General features: G+C 38.5%; 1 protein-coding gene across 2 annotated transcripts in view; it reads right to left on the bottom strand.

Moving 5' to 3' along the window:
• Positions 1 to 16,165, bottom strand: part of reck (reversion-inducing-cysteine-rich protein with kazal motifs) — an 80,481-nt gene that overhangs the window by 32,196 nt on the left and 32,120 nt on the right. For both annotated transcript variants that reach the window (XM_017479299.3, XM_053683651.1), the window contains 7 exons: positions 15,589 to 15,647; positions 8,231 to 8,305; positions 5,677 to 5,713; positions 4,646 to 4,731; positions 4,038 to 4,085; positions 1,833 to 1,866; positions 55 to 252 (listed from right to left, as the gene is read on the bottom strand). In XM_017479299.3, the coding sequence (XP_017334788.1) occupies positions 55 to 252; positions 1,833 to 1,866; positions 4,038 to 4,085; positions 4,646 to 4,731; positions 5,677 to 5,713; positions 8,231 to 8,305; positions 15,589 to 15,647 (537 nt within the window). The remainder of the gene's footprint in view (positions 1 to 54; positions 253 to 1,832; positions 1,867 to 4,037; positions 4,086 to 4,645; positions 4,732 to 5,676; positions 5,714 to 8,230; positions 8,306 to 15,588; positions 15,648 to 16,165) is intronic.

The raw sequence follows: 16,165 nt of genomic DNA, 5'->3' as shown, positions 1-16,165 counted from the left end.
TATTAATAATTAGATGGGTCGTTTTGCTGTGCAGAGTGTAGGAGGTGTGCTCACTGTCGATGGGACTCCTGGTCGGATATGATTTGGTGTAGTTGGCCACGCAGCTGATAAGCTGAGGGCTAATGCTCTGGCAGTACTCCTTGACAGTGTTGATCTGAGACACAGTGGGTGAGGAGTCTGTGCGGAAGATGGCCTGGCAGTATTCCCGGCAGTGAGTGTGTCTCCCGGCATAGCTGCAGCATACCGAGCCCACTGCAAGAACACAAGACGACACACCAATAAAAACTGAGCTCATGACATTCTCAAAACTGCAAAAATTAGTCCACTAAACTGAGCCTGTAACTCAAACAAACAAATAAACCAATCAGCCATATCATTAAAACCACTGACAGGTAAGGTGAATAACATTGATAATCTCGTTACAGTGGCACCCGTCAAGGGGTGGGATATATTAGGCAGCAAGTGAACAGTCAGTTCTCAAAATTGATGTGTTGAATGCAGGAAAAATATGCAAGTGGAAAGATCTGAGTGACTTTGACATGAGGCAAACTGTGATGGCTAGTCGACTGGGTCAGAGCATCTCTAAAACGGCAGGTCCTGTGGGGTGTTCCCGGTATGCAGTGGTTTGTATCTACTAGAAGTGGTCCAAGGAAAGACAACCAGTGAACCGGCGACAGGGCCATGGGCGCTCAAGGCTCACTGATGTGCATGGGAAGAGAAGGCTAGCTCGTCTGGTCCGATCCCACAGAAGAGCTACTGTAGCACAATCTGCTGAAAAGGTTAATGCTGGATATGACAGAAAGGTGTTAGAACACACAGTGCATTGCAGCTTGCTGCGTAGACCGGTCCGAGTCTTCATGCTCATGCCTGTGCACCCTTGCGCCTACAATGGACACGTGAGCATCAGAACTGGACCATGGAGCAAATGAAGAAAGTGGCCTGGTCTGATGAATCATGTTTTCTTTTACGTCATGTGGACGGCCAGGTGTGTGTGCGTTGTTTACCTGGGGAACATATGGCACCAGGATGCACTATGGGAAGAAGGCAAGCCAATGGAGGCAGTGTGATGCTCTGGGCAATGTACTGCTGGAAAACATTGGGTCCTGGCTTTCACTTGGATGTTACTTTGACACCATGTACCACCTACCTAAACACTACTGCAGACCAAGTACACCCCTTCACCCAACCTCGCAATTTGCAGGACTTAAAGGATCTGCTGCTAACGTCTTGGTCCCGGACACCACCAAACACCTTCAGAGGTCTTGTGGTGTCCATGCCTCGATAAATCAGAGCTGTTTTGGTGGCACAAGGGGGACCTACACAATATTATGCAGATGGCTTTAATATTATAGCTAATCGCTGTACATATGTAGTAAATATATGTAGCTAAAAACCCCCCCGAATATGTCATGGACCCCTTGAGTCACTTGAACCAGAGGTTATGCCCCATTATGCAAAGGGCTACATATCCGGAGGTCCAAAGTCTGGACAGGAAACTCATAGCATCTGTGACTGACGGTGTCTGCAGGGCAGTGCTCACACATATGAACACAAATAAGCATTTCATTCACTGGTGAGCTCAGTATCAGGGTAAATTTCAGCAAGATGGGAGGTCATGACCCTGCCCTGCAGGCACAGAAACATGATTTGCCAAGTAGAATGGAGGTCTTGTTTCCTTTTCGCACAAGTTAACATACATAGAACTCACACAGCAGTGTCAGTATTACCCAATATTTCCTCCAAATTAGACAACTGATAGATATTTGAGTTTGTATCATTTTTAATGCATCGTTCAGTTCGTTTCTAAAGAAGAATATGCGATGAGTGCTTACTTTCATTTTTGGAGATACAGCTGTAGAGTGGTTTCTGCAGGAGATAAAGAAGAGCACATGAAACACAGGCATTGCTGGATAGAAAGCGATAACATCCTTGATAGAGAAAGCAATTCTGTTACTTGTAGGTTTTGGCAGTGCTTCGTTTAACACGTTTTGTTTTCTTCTGTATATCGACATCAAAGTAAAAGCAGATCAAATACTTGGAAAGCGTTCAGACGGCTGTGTTTCGTCCTTGACAGACATTTCAAATCTCCCATCCCATATTTTTGTATAGAAATTTATGAAGATACCGTTCAAGCCATGATCTTTCTCCATGCTCCTTCTTTTAAATGTCAATTAAAATCATCCTTTTAGAAGAGGTTTATAGCGCTGGTCATTAACACCTTACTTTGACTTGCATGCCGAGTAAAAAACAAACAAACAAACAACAAACAAACAAACTTGGGGCTCTCGTAAGTGCTTCATGACGTTTAGCCTGTTGCGTGCTTTGGCTCGGAACAAGGTTGCTCGTAAAATGAGCGTGTGAGATGAAAGCGGCTCAGGGTTTAAAGCGGGAGTGTGTCTCCTCCAAACCAAACATTATGCCCAGTGGTTTGTTTGTTTGTTTAGACAAACAAGGCGGCGATCCAGATTAAAGGAGGAAATAAAGGGAGGGGAAAACGTAGCCATGACAGGGTATGTGCCAAGTTCTACACTGAAAAATTTATATTTTTATTATTTTTGTTTTGTTTTTCCTTCTTTTTTTTTTCTTCATATTTGCACCTTCGCTTGACATTTCTGCCAAAACCCAGATGTCTCAGCTCTAGCTGTATGAAACCACTTTGTGAGAGAGGTAGGATAGATGCATGGGAAATAGCTTTTATTAGCACAGAAATAAAGACAAATAAAGTTTCAGTCCCACTTCTGACAACAGAGCAACTTGCAACAAACCTCCAAGTCATGTGAAATAAACAGCTCACAAGTCAGCACTGAGAAACTCCTTAATGAGTGCTGTGGGTTTTGATTAGATTAGAGCTTTGTTTGCTGTTTATTTAAAAACAAACAGAGGTAAATAAGCTGAGATAGAACTAATACCATCCAGGAAGAATTATGAGAAAATGTGCAAAGTATATAAATGTGTATGAATTACCCGTTAGTTGGTTGGTTAATTAACAACCGATTACTCGGTTAAATACAATAAGCACAACTAAGATTTCTGTTTGTACTTTTTCATTAGTCCTGCTACAGACTGTAAAGAAAGCCTGGATAATATATCAGTATGATCTTGATATCATGATAAATTAGGAAGAAACCACCTATTGTGCCTATTGTGAATCAGATAGCCTTTACCACCCTGTAGTTGATTCTTTTCCTAACAGCACATCCTGAAGCGTTTTATTCCTCTTATACCATAGCAACCTGCCAAATTTATTAATAATTAAAGCTCGACCTGTCATACTTTTTATCCATTTATAGCTATGTTTAATGTTGTGAAACATCCATGAAACAGTAGTTCCCTCACCTGCCGACAAAAAAAATTGTTGCAGCTTGTTATGTTACTGAGAAAAAACTGTGAAGCCTACTGTCCTGATCAGAATTCTTCATGTAACAGCTTTATCTGACTCTTACAAAGCTCTAACATTGGACACTCCTTTTACATACATGGCATTTGACAGATACTCATATCCAGAGTGACTTACATTTATCTCATTTATACAACTGAGCAATTGAGGGTTAAGGGCCTTGCCCAAGGGCCCAACAGTGGTAGCTTGGCAGTGCTGGGGCTTGAACTCCTGACCTTCTGATCAGTAACCCAGAGCCTTTAACCACTTAGCCAGCATTGCCCCAATGGTGTCCTATTGCCCCAGTGGTGCCCCATTGCCCCAATTTCACCATGCATCAGATGTTGCGTAATAATAATTGAAATCGTAGTGTTTTGCTAAGTCAGCTTCTTGTGGTAAACCCTGAACTAAAATTTCACTGAAATCCAAAACACCTCATTTAACTCCTACACAGAAACCTTTCACTTCAAGACTTCAATACAGCCGCACTAAACTTCATTTTTCCTTATGTAACCATCTTTAAAATTCTGATTCACAATCAATAATTTATTGTCAGTTGTTTACATATCCTGATATAATATAACTTTTTGCAATAATCACTCACCTCTACTGTAAAGTTGTTGTTGTTTTTTTAACTGACCTGTTGTTCCCACAGACTTACCTCTGTGTCTTTTCTGCAGACTTTTGTGATATCATTCTTAGATGAAGCCTGGGAAAGAAGAAGAAGAAGAAGAAGAAGAAGAAGAAGAAGACAGTAAAGCATCAGAGAATTATAATAGATGCTATAAATACACAGCACAATAAAGACACAAATTCAATACGCCATCCCTCTAATAATATACACTGCAGAAACATTATGTCTTAGCAAGTGAAAATATCTTGAATATAAGCAAATGAATCTAATATTTCTTATCATAAAATTATTATCAATCAGATGTGAGATTATACAGCCTGAAGATTGTTGTTCTCCTTTCAAGCTTTACATTTTCTTATACTGCTGGCAGAAAGTTGTGGTTCTTTCTACAAAATAAAAAATATAAAATGATCTGCCAAACAGAGCAAGATCATTTCAAGCTTAAATTAAGTAAAAATAAATAAATAAGTAAGTAAATAAATAAAAAAGTCTAGAAATAAATGTGACTGTATTCAAAATATTTTCACTTCCTAAGATGTCAGAGTTTTTTTTTCTCACGGTGTATTTGTACAGTATAATATTCTCAGGACATTTTCCCTTTTCCGAGGCTAAGATCATCGGAGTATTTACTGTACCTGTTTGCATTCCCTGCGGCACTCTGCGGAGATGGCCAGTTCACAGCAGCCAAGGCCGACCCATCCATCTGATTTCCTTGATGCCCCTAGAAAGGATCACAAACATAATGGTAGAGTGGCACAGAACAGAAAAAAATCTCTCTTTCTCTCTGTCTTTCATCAGAAGTTTAATAATACATGCACATTACTTATGAACCACAGCAATATGATCATTATTACAAGCAAATTTTGCCCAATATATTTCTAATGTCCTGTCTGCAGTCCTGGATCATATCAGACTTGGACAGTTATTGTAACCCTTTCATGCATAGTCCACACTTATGGACAGCCAGTCATCATTCTTCTTCTTCTTCTTCTTATTATTATTATTTTAAATTTAGAAAAATATAAGGTATAAATCATCTCCAAATGACTAGAGAGCAATATTTTCACCTAAATAATTGTCCAGTTTCAGTTTGATTTCAAATCACATTTAAATCACATAAATCAAATTGATTTCAGTTGCTCTCTAGATGATCAATACAAAATGTCTCTAGTATATCTGTACTAATGTTCTCTGTAAAACTTAAAAAAGATTACTTTAAAAAGATTTACTTTAAAATATATTTTTATTCTAATGTTTATGAACATAAACATATTAACAGTTCTTGTTAACAGTTTATCCTTTTGTTTTTTTTTTTACTCATGGTAGTCCTACACATGGACAATCCATTTATTCATTCACGTGTGAATTTTAGAGAAAGTCAAAGTTCAAATTCAGATGAACCCTTTCGTTTGTAAACTAGTTGTAAGCATTAACATTACATGTAAATTTGTCATGTAATTTTAATGCTTACAGCTAGTTTACAAATGAAAGGGTTAATGGACATTGTTACATGAAGTTTTGGTGGATGCAAGCTGTGAAATTGTTGCACTTGGAAAACATCATATTCTTTTTTTAAGACTACAGGTACTGAGGAGAAAAAAACATGTGTGTTTAGATAAAAACCACGCACACATCCCTGTGGTGCATGCCTGGCTTCAGGTCTTACCCGGTAAGGTAGAGTTAATGCAGGTCCAAAGCTCATTCTGCAAAGAAATGACAAGAAATTATCATAAGACTTCAGAGATACTGTAGACATTTGCAGTTGCCTTACTAAATAAACGTGAACTAGTTCAGTGGACAGATTCTTCTGCTCAGCTGTGATTGCAAAGAAATTCACGTTTCATTTACTATGGATAGAAGTCTACACACCCCTGTTAAAATTGTAGTTTTTTTTAATGACATAGAAAACAAAAACAAAACCAAGATAAAATCAGCGTAATTTAATTGATGACAGCCGTATGGTAATTACTCTTGAACATAAAATTGAATGCGATTGGTTAATTCTGAACACAGCCAAATCCCCAATTATAAAAGGGTGTGCACACTTATACATCCAACTTCTTTATTTTCCCTCAGAAGTTTCTGATTGTTTCATACCTTGAAATTTCACACTGAAGGTGGAGAAAGTTCTGACATGATTTATCTTGGCTTGGTTTTTTTTTTTTTACATCACAAAAACCAGCCATTTTAACAGGGGTGTGTAGACCTTTTATATCTGCTGTAACTCCTGCAGTGAAACTCGAGACTTTGGTAGGACCATGCTGATATTGCATTTTGAATTGAATCCACTTTAAGATGTCTGTAATAACTTTAAGTAAGCCTTTTTGTGCTTACTTGATTTTATTCTAAAACTGTGCTGTATGTTTTTCTGTTTGTTAAAAGGAAAAATCCATTTGTAAACACAGTAAATATATTTATATCGAAATATATGTGATCTGGTGATTAAAGAAAGTCGAAGTAAAAAACACAAAGTGTCAAAACACAAAGTGAATTTCATTTAGGGCTGCAACTAATGATTATTTTCATAATGGATTAGTTGGCTGATCATTTTTTCGATTAATCGGATGATAAGGCTAAACTTCCAGTACCAGTTTTTCATTTATTTAAAATAAAATCCACGAACTGAGTGTTAGAAATATAAACTTAAGACTAAAACTTTACACAACTGTTTGTCCAATTATATAAGACTGAAAAGAACCCAATACACACACCAGAATATATACTATTCATTTAAGACTATAGCTTAATTCAGTGCTTTTTCTGCATCCATAAAAGTAATGCATACATATATATATATATATTCCGCTGACACCACTAGGGGTCAGCGGAAACTGCAATAGACGGTAGAGCACATAATACATAGTGTAAGTGTATAGTACGTCATTTGGGACACAACTTAAGTATTTACTCTCTGAAGCGTGTTTTCGGAGCATTAGTAACGTAATGAGTAAATGTACCGCGTGCAGACCAACTAATCGATAATGAGATTTGTTGACAACGATTTTATCGAATAGTTGTTGCAGCTCTAATTTCATTACAAAATAATGTTTCCTTTAAATATATTTACAGTATTTTACAACACTATATTTGCATATGAAGATCGTATTAATAAAGGCTGTAGCACCAGCAACATTGTCCTTTCATCATTTTAACTGGCATTTATTTGTTAGACGGATGAACTTTTTTTTTAATACATCATGTCACATGATTGACAGCTATTTTCATACACTTGGCATATGAGGGTTGTAATGGAAAAATATATAAAACAAATTAGAAATATAATTATTTAAATTGTCTGAACCAAACTTACCCAAAGGCAAGGAATGAAATCCAGCTGTACTTTGCACAATGAATTCATTAAACTCTTGCCAATCTGAGTATTGCTTTCATAGTGTTTATTTTATTTATTCATTTATTTATTTAATTTCTGCATGGCTCCATAGGGCCTCTCATTATGAAATTAAAAAGACATGGATCAGAGAAACTCAACAAAGCCATGTGGGACGGTGTTGCAGCAGCTACGATCCCTCAGATGATGGCCGCTTGAGACAGAAAAAGCATGCTGATCTACTGAAGGATTTTGTTTCTGGCTTTCATGAGATATTCGACAAAATAAACAGGATATTTTCTGAGGTTAGTGCTGTACGTCATTGTAAATATTCCTTCGTTCTCTCTGGCTGCTGAAAAAAGCAGCTCCTGTCAAAGTCCATCACTGTTATTTGTGAAAGGCGGGAAAGAAAAAAAAAAGGCATATATTCACACGGAATAAAATGTCAGAAATGTTAACGATTGCTTTTGACGCCTTCCAAACCCATCTTCTCGCCACTATGTGGCTCTTTTAATCACACATCAATTCCAGCAACTCAGTGAGCGATCTGAAGCTCTCTGTGTGCAAAGTGGTGCAAACCACTTCCAAAATCCATTTGGGCAAATTAGAGAAGGACACGTGTCCAAATAAAATAAAGCTTTCCACTAGCTGCCTAATTAGAGGCTGACTGTAATTGCATGCTGCTCCCACCAGCATTCCAGGTTTGTAATTAGGGATGAGGGTGGAGTATATAAAGCTGTTTGTCAGCCTTTATCTTTTGTACTTTTTTTTGGTCTTTTTTTTTATATCTTGCTTAGGTGAGACCAAAACAGAGGGGCGTATGTCACGCAAAGCCAGGAACATGCACTGTTTACTTTAGCGGTCAATCGGATGGACAGGTGGTTCGGCTTACCATAGACTCAGGACAGTAACTTGGTAAACGCTGGAGAAGGTGCTTCAGACGGGATTCACTTCTAATAGTTGCAAGCTGTAAACAAAAAACAAACAAACAAACTAATTTAAAAAAAAAACAATTTACCATTTATTATTTTAATATCAATATTGTTTTAGGCAGTCTAATTGTTCATGGGTTGTAGGATGTTTTTGTACCAGGACCTTTGTGTTTATACCAAAGCACTGCTGAATACTTGATTCTAATTGGTCAGAAGATTATTAGTTTTCTATAACAGATCAGTCTGGGCAGCCGTACCAGCTGTAAATCTAATCACAGGCTTATATTAATGTGCTCATCTTAATACGTTATCATTTCTTCAGTAACAACTTAGACAGGAACTTATATGTTCGAAATCTAATCTAAGAAATCTAATCTAAGAGCAACACTAAATAGTGTTTATATACTGTAGTGAAGCTTTTTGTAATGAGCTGTTTAACGTTTATGGAAGGAGTCTCCAGTGTCAGTGGTTTGTAACAATAGGGAAGTCTTCTGCTACAGGATGCTTTCTGGTTTCTTCCGGTTGTTAACATGACAAGCTGTGTTTTTGGTCTTATTGACTTCAACCGAGAAATGAGAGGCTGGTGAGGAAATTACTATTTATAGCTGCTATAATGCAAGTGATGACAGGAATAGGCTTGTCTTGTGGACAATAATTATAACTACAAATGGTTAAAAGGTATGATGTGTTGTTTCATCCATCCATCTATTTTCTGTACCGCTTATCCTACACAGGGTTGCGGGAAGCCTGGAGCCTATCCCTGGAGCCTATCCTAGGGGTCTCGGGGCACAAGGCGGTGGACACCCAAGACATGGTGTGTCGTGTTGTTCATTCATTTAAAAAAGAAAAACTATAATTGTTGGCATGCTGTTATTGGAAAATAACCAACTTCAAAGTGGTAACAGTAATTCCACTTCATGGTTATTTTCCTGTAACAGCACGCCCCATCATGTTTTATTCCTTATTTATAAGGAGCTATCTTCATAGAATTTCTCAAAGTACAGTTAAAAAGGACTGAGAGTTAACAGAAAGTATACAGTGCATTGATGGCTTTTTTTTTTTTAATGTTTTAAATAGACTTCTTCAGCTGTGGCTGTGGATTTTGCCTGACATTAACCTGGAGCATGATCCTGAAGCTCTACTCTTGTTAGCCTTGGAGCTATTTGCACTTATGAGTTTCCTTCCTGCTGCAGTGACTAATCTCACTTGGACATCCCAGAAACTCATGAACAGCTACCTTGATTTTATTTATTTATTTATTTTTAGTCTGGCTCTGACTTCTTCCATCTCAGGGAATTTTATGGCTTTCATATTAGTAGTCTAGACCCATATTTCTGTAATGCTGCTTTGTGACAACGTCTGATATTTAAAAAAAAAAAAAAAGAAAAAAAAAAGAAAGAAAAAAAGCTATACAAATAAAGGCTAATTTGAATTAAAACTGGCTTATGTCAATTCCTATCCAGTCAACAAAATGTCTGAAGTTTTATGCCTAGTGAACACTACGTGACTACCAGAATCTCATTATCATTATCAGAAACTCAGAATCATTTTACTGTACACACTCTATGGTGTTTATTATATGCAATCTGTTGAATTGATGACATCGCGGTGCTCACACTACACAATTGAGCACAGACCAGGCTTATGCATTGCATAACTAGGTGGGACAGCATATAAAGAAAGCCTGAACTCAATATCCCATTGCCTCATTCATTTGTTTATCTTGTGAGTCAGAGTAATTTGCTGTAATTGTTTTTATATGCACTAATGTCTTTTTTCACTTTATTCTGACTAAGATTTTATGCTCGTTCCTTGATCCACAGCGAACACATTCACAATTATTGTTGCTCTAGTTGTTGGGGGTTGGCAAATTAGGAGTTTGTTACGTGCTCACGGACAAGTTGGGTCTTTAGCTGTTTTTTGAAGATAGTGACAGATTCTGTTGTCCGGATTGAGGTTGGAAGTTCATTCCACCACTGAGGAACAGTCAGTTTGAAGGTTCTGGAAAGAGACCTCGTGCCTCGCTGAGTACCAGGCGTCGGTCGTTAACTGATCGCAGGTTGTGTGAGGAACATAAACTTCAAGGAGAGTGTTGAGGTAGGGTGTGCTCTTCCAGACAGGGTCTTGTATGTGAGCATCAACGCCTTGAATTTGATGCGGGCGGATACAGGAAGCCAGTGGAGGGAGATGAAGAGGGGTGTGACATGGGTTCTTTTGATATACATTGACAAACTAATCAAGTTGTAACACAGGACAGGTGCACACAATCAGAGAACAAACCAGTGACAACATGTGGTGGCGACAGGACTAGAACAAAAACCAAAATATAAGCAAATGGCGCTTGTCGCCATGGGAACCACAGTGTGAAAGCGGAATCCGTGACACTCCGTGGGACCTCAATCCGTGACGGGTTGTTGCTCATTGTAACATGCAGTGACATGGGCAAGGACGAATGTGTGTAAACATGGTGTGTGCTTTATAAGCACAATCCACAATTAGAATTGTAACGTGTAGAAAACTAAGATGCATGTAAAAGCAACTCTTGAAAAACGAGGCTAGGGCTACACTAAAGAAAGTACGTTAAAACTTTGTGACAAAAACAAAGAAACAGCAGGGTATACACTGGCAAACTAGGCAAGGAGTAACACAGAACAGGTGCACACAATCAGAGAACAAACCAGTGACAGGATGGGGTGGAGAGGGGATTAGAACATAAACCAAAACATAAGCACGTGGCGCTTGTCACCATGGGAACCACAAGATGAAAGCAGAATCCATGACACTCGTCTATGTTCTTACTACACGTGCTCATACTACATGCTTTGTGGCAGATAATGTCAAACACGCTGGAAAATTTCAGTGTGTCGGCAATTTCTGAAATTCAACAACCAGTCGTAACAGGCAAATGAGGTGATTAATCACCAATCTGCTGCAGGAAGTATTAGTTCTCATGATATATGGTTTGTTTTATGAAAATCAATCAAGTCCACCACGGGCAAGATGTCATGGTTGGTTTGAATTTACTTAGTCAGCTTTTGGGGGTGAGGATTACTCTGAGAGAACATTCAGTGTGTGAGATTAATTAGCATTCAAGTCTCTAGGACAGTTTGTCATTTTTCCGAACTGCTGCAGGCAAGACAGAAAAGTATCTGCCAAAACTGACTTGAATTCCACATGCTCAGCTTTAATTAATCTTCTTTTAACAAATTAGGATACATTCGTGCAAGCTGGGTGGTGGAATCTTAGTGGAGGTTTTGTGATATAAATGTGATCTAAATCTCCCTTTGTTTAGCAGGCTATTTGAGTTAGTGAGAACTAAACAGTCATTTTATCAGATCATTTTAAAATTAGACTTCCTGCACATTGGTAGTCAAGATAAATTTAGGTATGAAATGACTTTTTGAAGTTTGGGATATACAGTACTGTGATAAAGTTTTAGGCACCCTATTTATTTTAGTACAAACTTTGTTATAGATTTTTATTTTATGACTTCTACATTATCGAGTCAGTGCAAAACAAAAAAAAAAAAGTTAGATTTCCAAACATTAGTTTTCCAGCACAAAATGACATGTTACAGAAAAATGTTTGTATGTCAGTAAAGAAAGCAGTATATTAAGTGGTAAGGAACCACTTTTCAGACAAAAAACACAATGAACGCTGCTGGATTTTGCTGCAAAAATAAGAAGTGAGTGCGACAGAGAAAATCTCCAGAAGAACCGTGACTGGTTCTGCAAGATACTCAATAAAACTTACAGCTCGTTTCCTTATAAAACTGCACTAATTCTACTTTTTTTAACTTTTAAGCAAAGGGTTGTCACACCAAATGTTGCCTTTGTTTCATTTACTACTGTTTACTGCTCTTTATAGTATTTTTTTAAGTGGAGAAACATTTAATTTCATTATTTTGAAGGCATCATTGCTCTACAGCATTTCCTTGCATGTGCCTAAAACTTTTCATGGCTGACCCTACGCTCTGACATGTGGAAAAAAAGAATTTCACTGTGCTGTAAAGTATATGTGATAAATACAGGAGTCATCAGTTATTTCGTGGATGCTGTGCTCAGATACATTCCATTTGTAACTTGACAGCAACAAAGAGTTGTTTTGTTGTGGGTTTCTGCTACAGCAAATTGAATTGGAAATGAAAAATGATGTTGAAGTACATAATGTCCACTTTTGTGGACATGACTATTTTAACCATGCCTAAACCAACATTGTTTAGCAAGACCTTTGCTATCAATGTAGTGAAGAACCTTACACCTTCTAGTCTCCATAGATTCTTAGCAGTTAAGATGTTTGTGTAAAGTGAAGATGCTTCTTTTTTGATGGTCATCAATAAATACCACAAGTCCCAGTATTAAAGCGGTATGCTTTAGACTATGAGTATTTCCCGTTTTTCGCCAGACATTCCTCTGTCTATCACTCATCTTTTCGTGTCATCTTCTCAGGATACTGTGTTCCAGAACTCTAAAGGCTTGTTTATGTGTTTTATGGTGGTCTGTATCTTGTGGTGAGCCCTCTGAAGTGATGCTGGTCTGTTCTTCTCTTCATGGCAGTCATTGTCCACATCCTGGAGATTTTTGATCTCTCCAACATCGGAACTTTCGTCTACGTTTGTGCCTGTCCATGGTTAGCTTTTGCTCTGCTCATCATGTATTAAACAGGTCATTTAAATGCGTGCAATGATTTGCCATGTCTCTGATTAACATCCTTTATGTTTGCTGTCTCATGAAGGCCTTCTTTACTGATGTTTAAACCTCTTCAGTCCTCATGTTGATAGACAACAGCAACAGACACCAGACATGAATGCCACATCTAAAATCCATGCTATACTATTTGTTCGCTGTCTTGTGTATGAATTAATGATACACAGCCAGGCAAAAATACAAAACAAAAGAAAAAAACCCCCAGATGTCTAATTGTTTATGGTCCCTTCAACTGAGGACTGTGATTTCTATATGTATGTAAACACCCTGGCATTTTGCATTGTATTTCATAGCTGTTTGGCCTCACACTTTAATTAATGTCATAAAGTGCTAGAAAAATCTGGCGTCTACAATTACAGGACGTCCGTACGTTACCAAATTTTGCACATTCGCTGATCAGCTCGGATTAATTATGGCGTCGAGTCCAGCCTGCTGTATGGTAGTCTCTAACAACCTCTTTGTGTATACCTAAAACAAGAGCAGCTGATGGCCAGTGATTTCTTGGCGGCTCTTCAAAGAAAACCTGCTGCACACTCCAACAGAAAAGGACCAGAGCCTCTGTGAGTGAATGACCTATCCAGTCCATTTAGAAAAGTTTTACTCTCTTTTCTTTTCGAAAGCTAAATCAATGGCGGGTGCCAGGCAGAACATCTAAAGAAGGCCGTCTTGCTTCTTTCAAGGGGCTCGAGGCCGCGTCTCATCAAAGCTCCAAGCTTCCATTAAGGTGAAATAGCTGGGCGATTACAGTGACACAGCCTGGAAGCCTCCTCTCTCTCTCTCTCTCTCTCTCTCTCTCTCTCTCTCTCTCTCTCTCTCTCTCTCTCTCTCTCTCTCTCTCTCCCCTCCCTCCCTCCCTCCACACAGAAACCCTGCTGCAGTCCAGCACTAACAGGGTGTCATTATTGTCCTAAGCTCTAAGCTAGTACATTTTTTTTTTTGTCAGCAATGGCTTTCATGTTGTCAATATGTCAGACTCGGGGTCCAATTCTTTCTTGCTATTTCTTTCTGCCCATTTTAAGACCAGGTATATATTTAGTTTGTTCATGTGAGCATTCATTATCCAGTATTTTCATTTTTTTCATTCGACACTCATTTCTGAACAAACTCGCACTGATTTGCCCAGTGTAAATGGTGTTGTGTTCTCCCTCCCTCTCTTTGGCAGGTGCAATTATTGGCATAAGCAGGCTTCCCGTAGCTGGCGCGTTGTCTGGACAGCCACCATAATCTGAATGGGACTTTCGGAGAGGAGGGGGCTGCCACTGCCAGAGGGCTCAAGGTTAAAGTAATGCAACTGGCTCAGCTGTTTCTGATTGCCCAAAAAGTCCTTTCAGACGTCTCTTTCATGTCTTTGGAGTTTAGGAGACAGACGGGAATCTACGAAAGCCTTCTTGGCCTCATCGCATACTTTCCCCCGCAGTAAATAAAAGTCGGCGAAAAAGCCCTCACCTGCTCCTCAGTATGATGGGAGGAGTGAGGGAAACTTTTATTCGCTCGCACTCTTTCTCATCACCCGACTTCAAAGAGAAAAAAAAAAACAGCACCTCTCGTTCAAACAGTCTATATATTTCTAGCAGCGCTGACACTAAATACACTGCTTGAGAAAATAAGCTTGTGTATTCTCTGCTTTTGCTAAAGCTCCTTTCAGTGTTCATAACAACTGATGGATTGGCCCTATATAGCCCCATGCCAAAAAGATATATTCATCCATTTTTGCCCAACTAAGAACTAAAGAACTGCAGCGCTTTAAAGATCAGCCAAGAGTTTGAATGTCAGAAATGGCATTAAAACCAATGTTATGTTGTAACTACTAATTGTGGATAAGACTAAAAGATTGGATGCTGTGTTAACATTCTTACTATGTCCAGATGTGAATCAATTATACTTTGAATGACTTATAACTATGAATGAATTAAAATCTCAAAAGGTTTCCCAAATGCCAATTCTATGTTTCATCACACAATTCCACAAAATGCTGATTACATAAACCCTTAAATACTTGTAATCAGATCCAGCCTTACATGCCTTACAACGACATGCCTTTGCTATTAGTTTCACTCTAGTCACTGAATGGCACAAATCACCTCACAGTATGACTTGGGGTGTTTGAATTTTCCTTCCTAGTCCTGTCTTTGTCCCTATTCTGTCATCGGTTTGTTTCCTCATCGTAGTCATCTGTTCTTTAGGTTAGTTTTCTATTTATTTATTCTATTTATTTCCTGTGTGTTTGTCTCATTGTAAACTCGTATCATGCCTGTGTTACTTTAAATCCAAGCCTTGTTTCCTGTTTGTGATTATAGACATACCTTATTTGCAAGAGATTTGTCCTATTCTGTGGGTTATGAGTATCGGATTCGCCCTTATTAAAGAAGCCGATATGTATACTCACTTGTGCCCTGCTTCTAACTGCCATATTTTACACTGAAATTATTTATAGTGGATGCTAAATAAAATGCTTCATGATAAATAAGTGAATAATAATTCAAGGTTTTAAGAAGTTAAACAGACACATAGTGCTAAAACTATGTATACACTCTAAAGACACGTTTGCAGAAATGCTTTATTGAGCAAACTGGCTTTCGTATGTGGATTAAAACCTGTGACTTATTTCTTACCTGATCGCACGCGTCTTTACACTGGGGGAGCTCCGCGGCATGATGGCAGCAGGAGGGGTCTATAAAAGCAAAATGCACACAGACATACAGACACACAGAGTTAATCCTATTTGCTCCAATACAATGCCAATCTACAACAAATCCATGCATCAAACTTGTGTGTACTGATTTGAGGGTCGATTTTCTTAGCAAGGTGCTGGGCTACCACGAGCTCCCAGAACCAGATCAAGTGTCTGGAACTGCACTGAAAGTATAAACACCATTCTTCCATAAGATTCTCCCTCAGTTAGTGTTGAGACAATTATCTGGTGGAGAGCGCCACCTTACATGTCACTCTAAAATCCTCCACAACTTGCTTGAGATCTGGCCATGATATATGATTTACATCATTTTCATCCCAATCAAACCATTCAGTGGGACCTCATGCTCTTTAGATGTGGGGAAAAAAACATGCCAGCAAAAATAAATGCCCCCCACAGCTTAATAGAGCCACCATTTTCTCCTTCAACTTGCAGAGTACTTTACCTTTATTATTTAGTTCATTTACTGTGCTATTGAGCCTGAAGATAGCATTAGC

This window comes from Ictalurus punctatus, chromosome 1 (genome assembly GCF_001660625.3).
Source record: "Ictalurus punctatus breed USDA103 chromosome 1, Coco_2.0, whole genome shotgun sequence".
NCBI classification, from domain to species: domain Eukaryota; kingdom Metazoa; phylum Chordata; class Actinopteri; order Siluriformes; family Ictaluridae; genus Ictalurus; species Ictalurus punctatus.
Note: the sequence above shows the minus strand (reverse complement) of the source record. Positions and strands in the feature narration are given on the sequence as shown.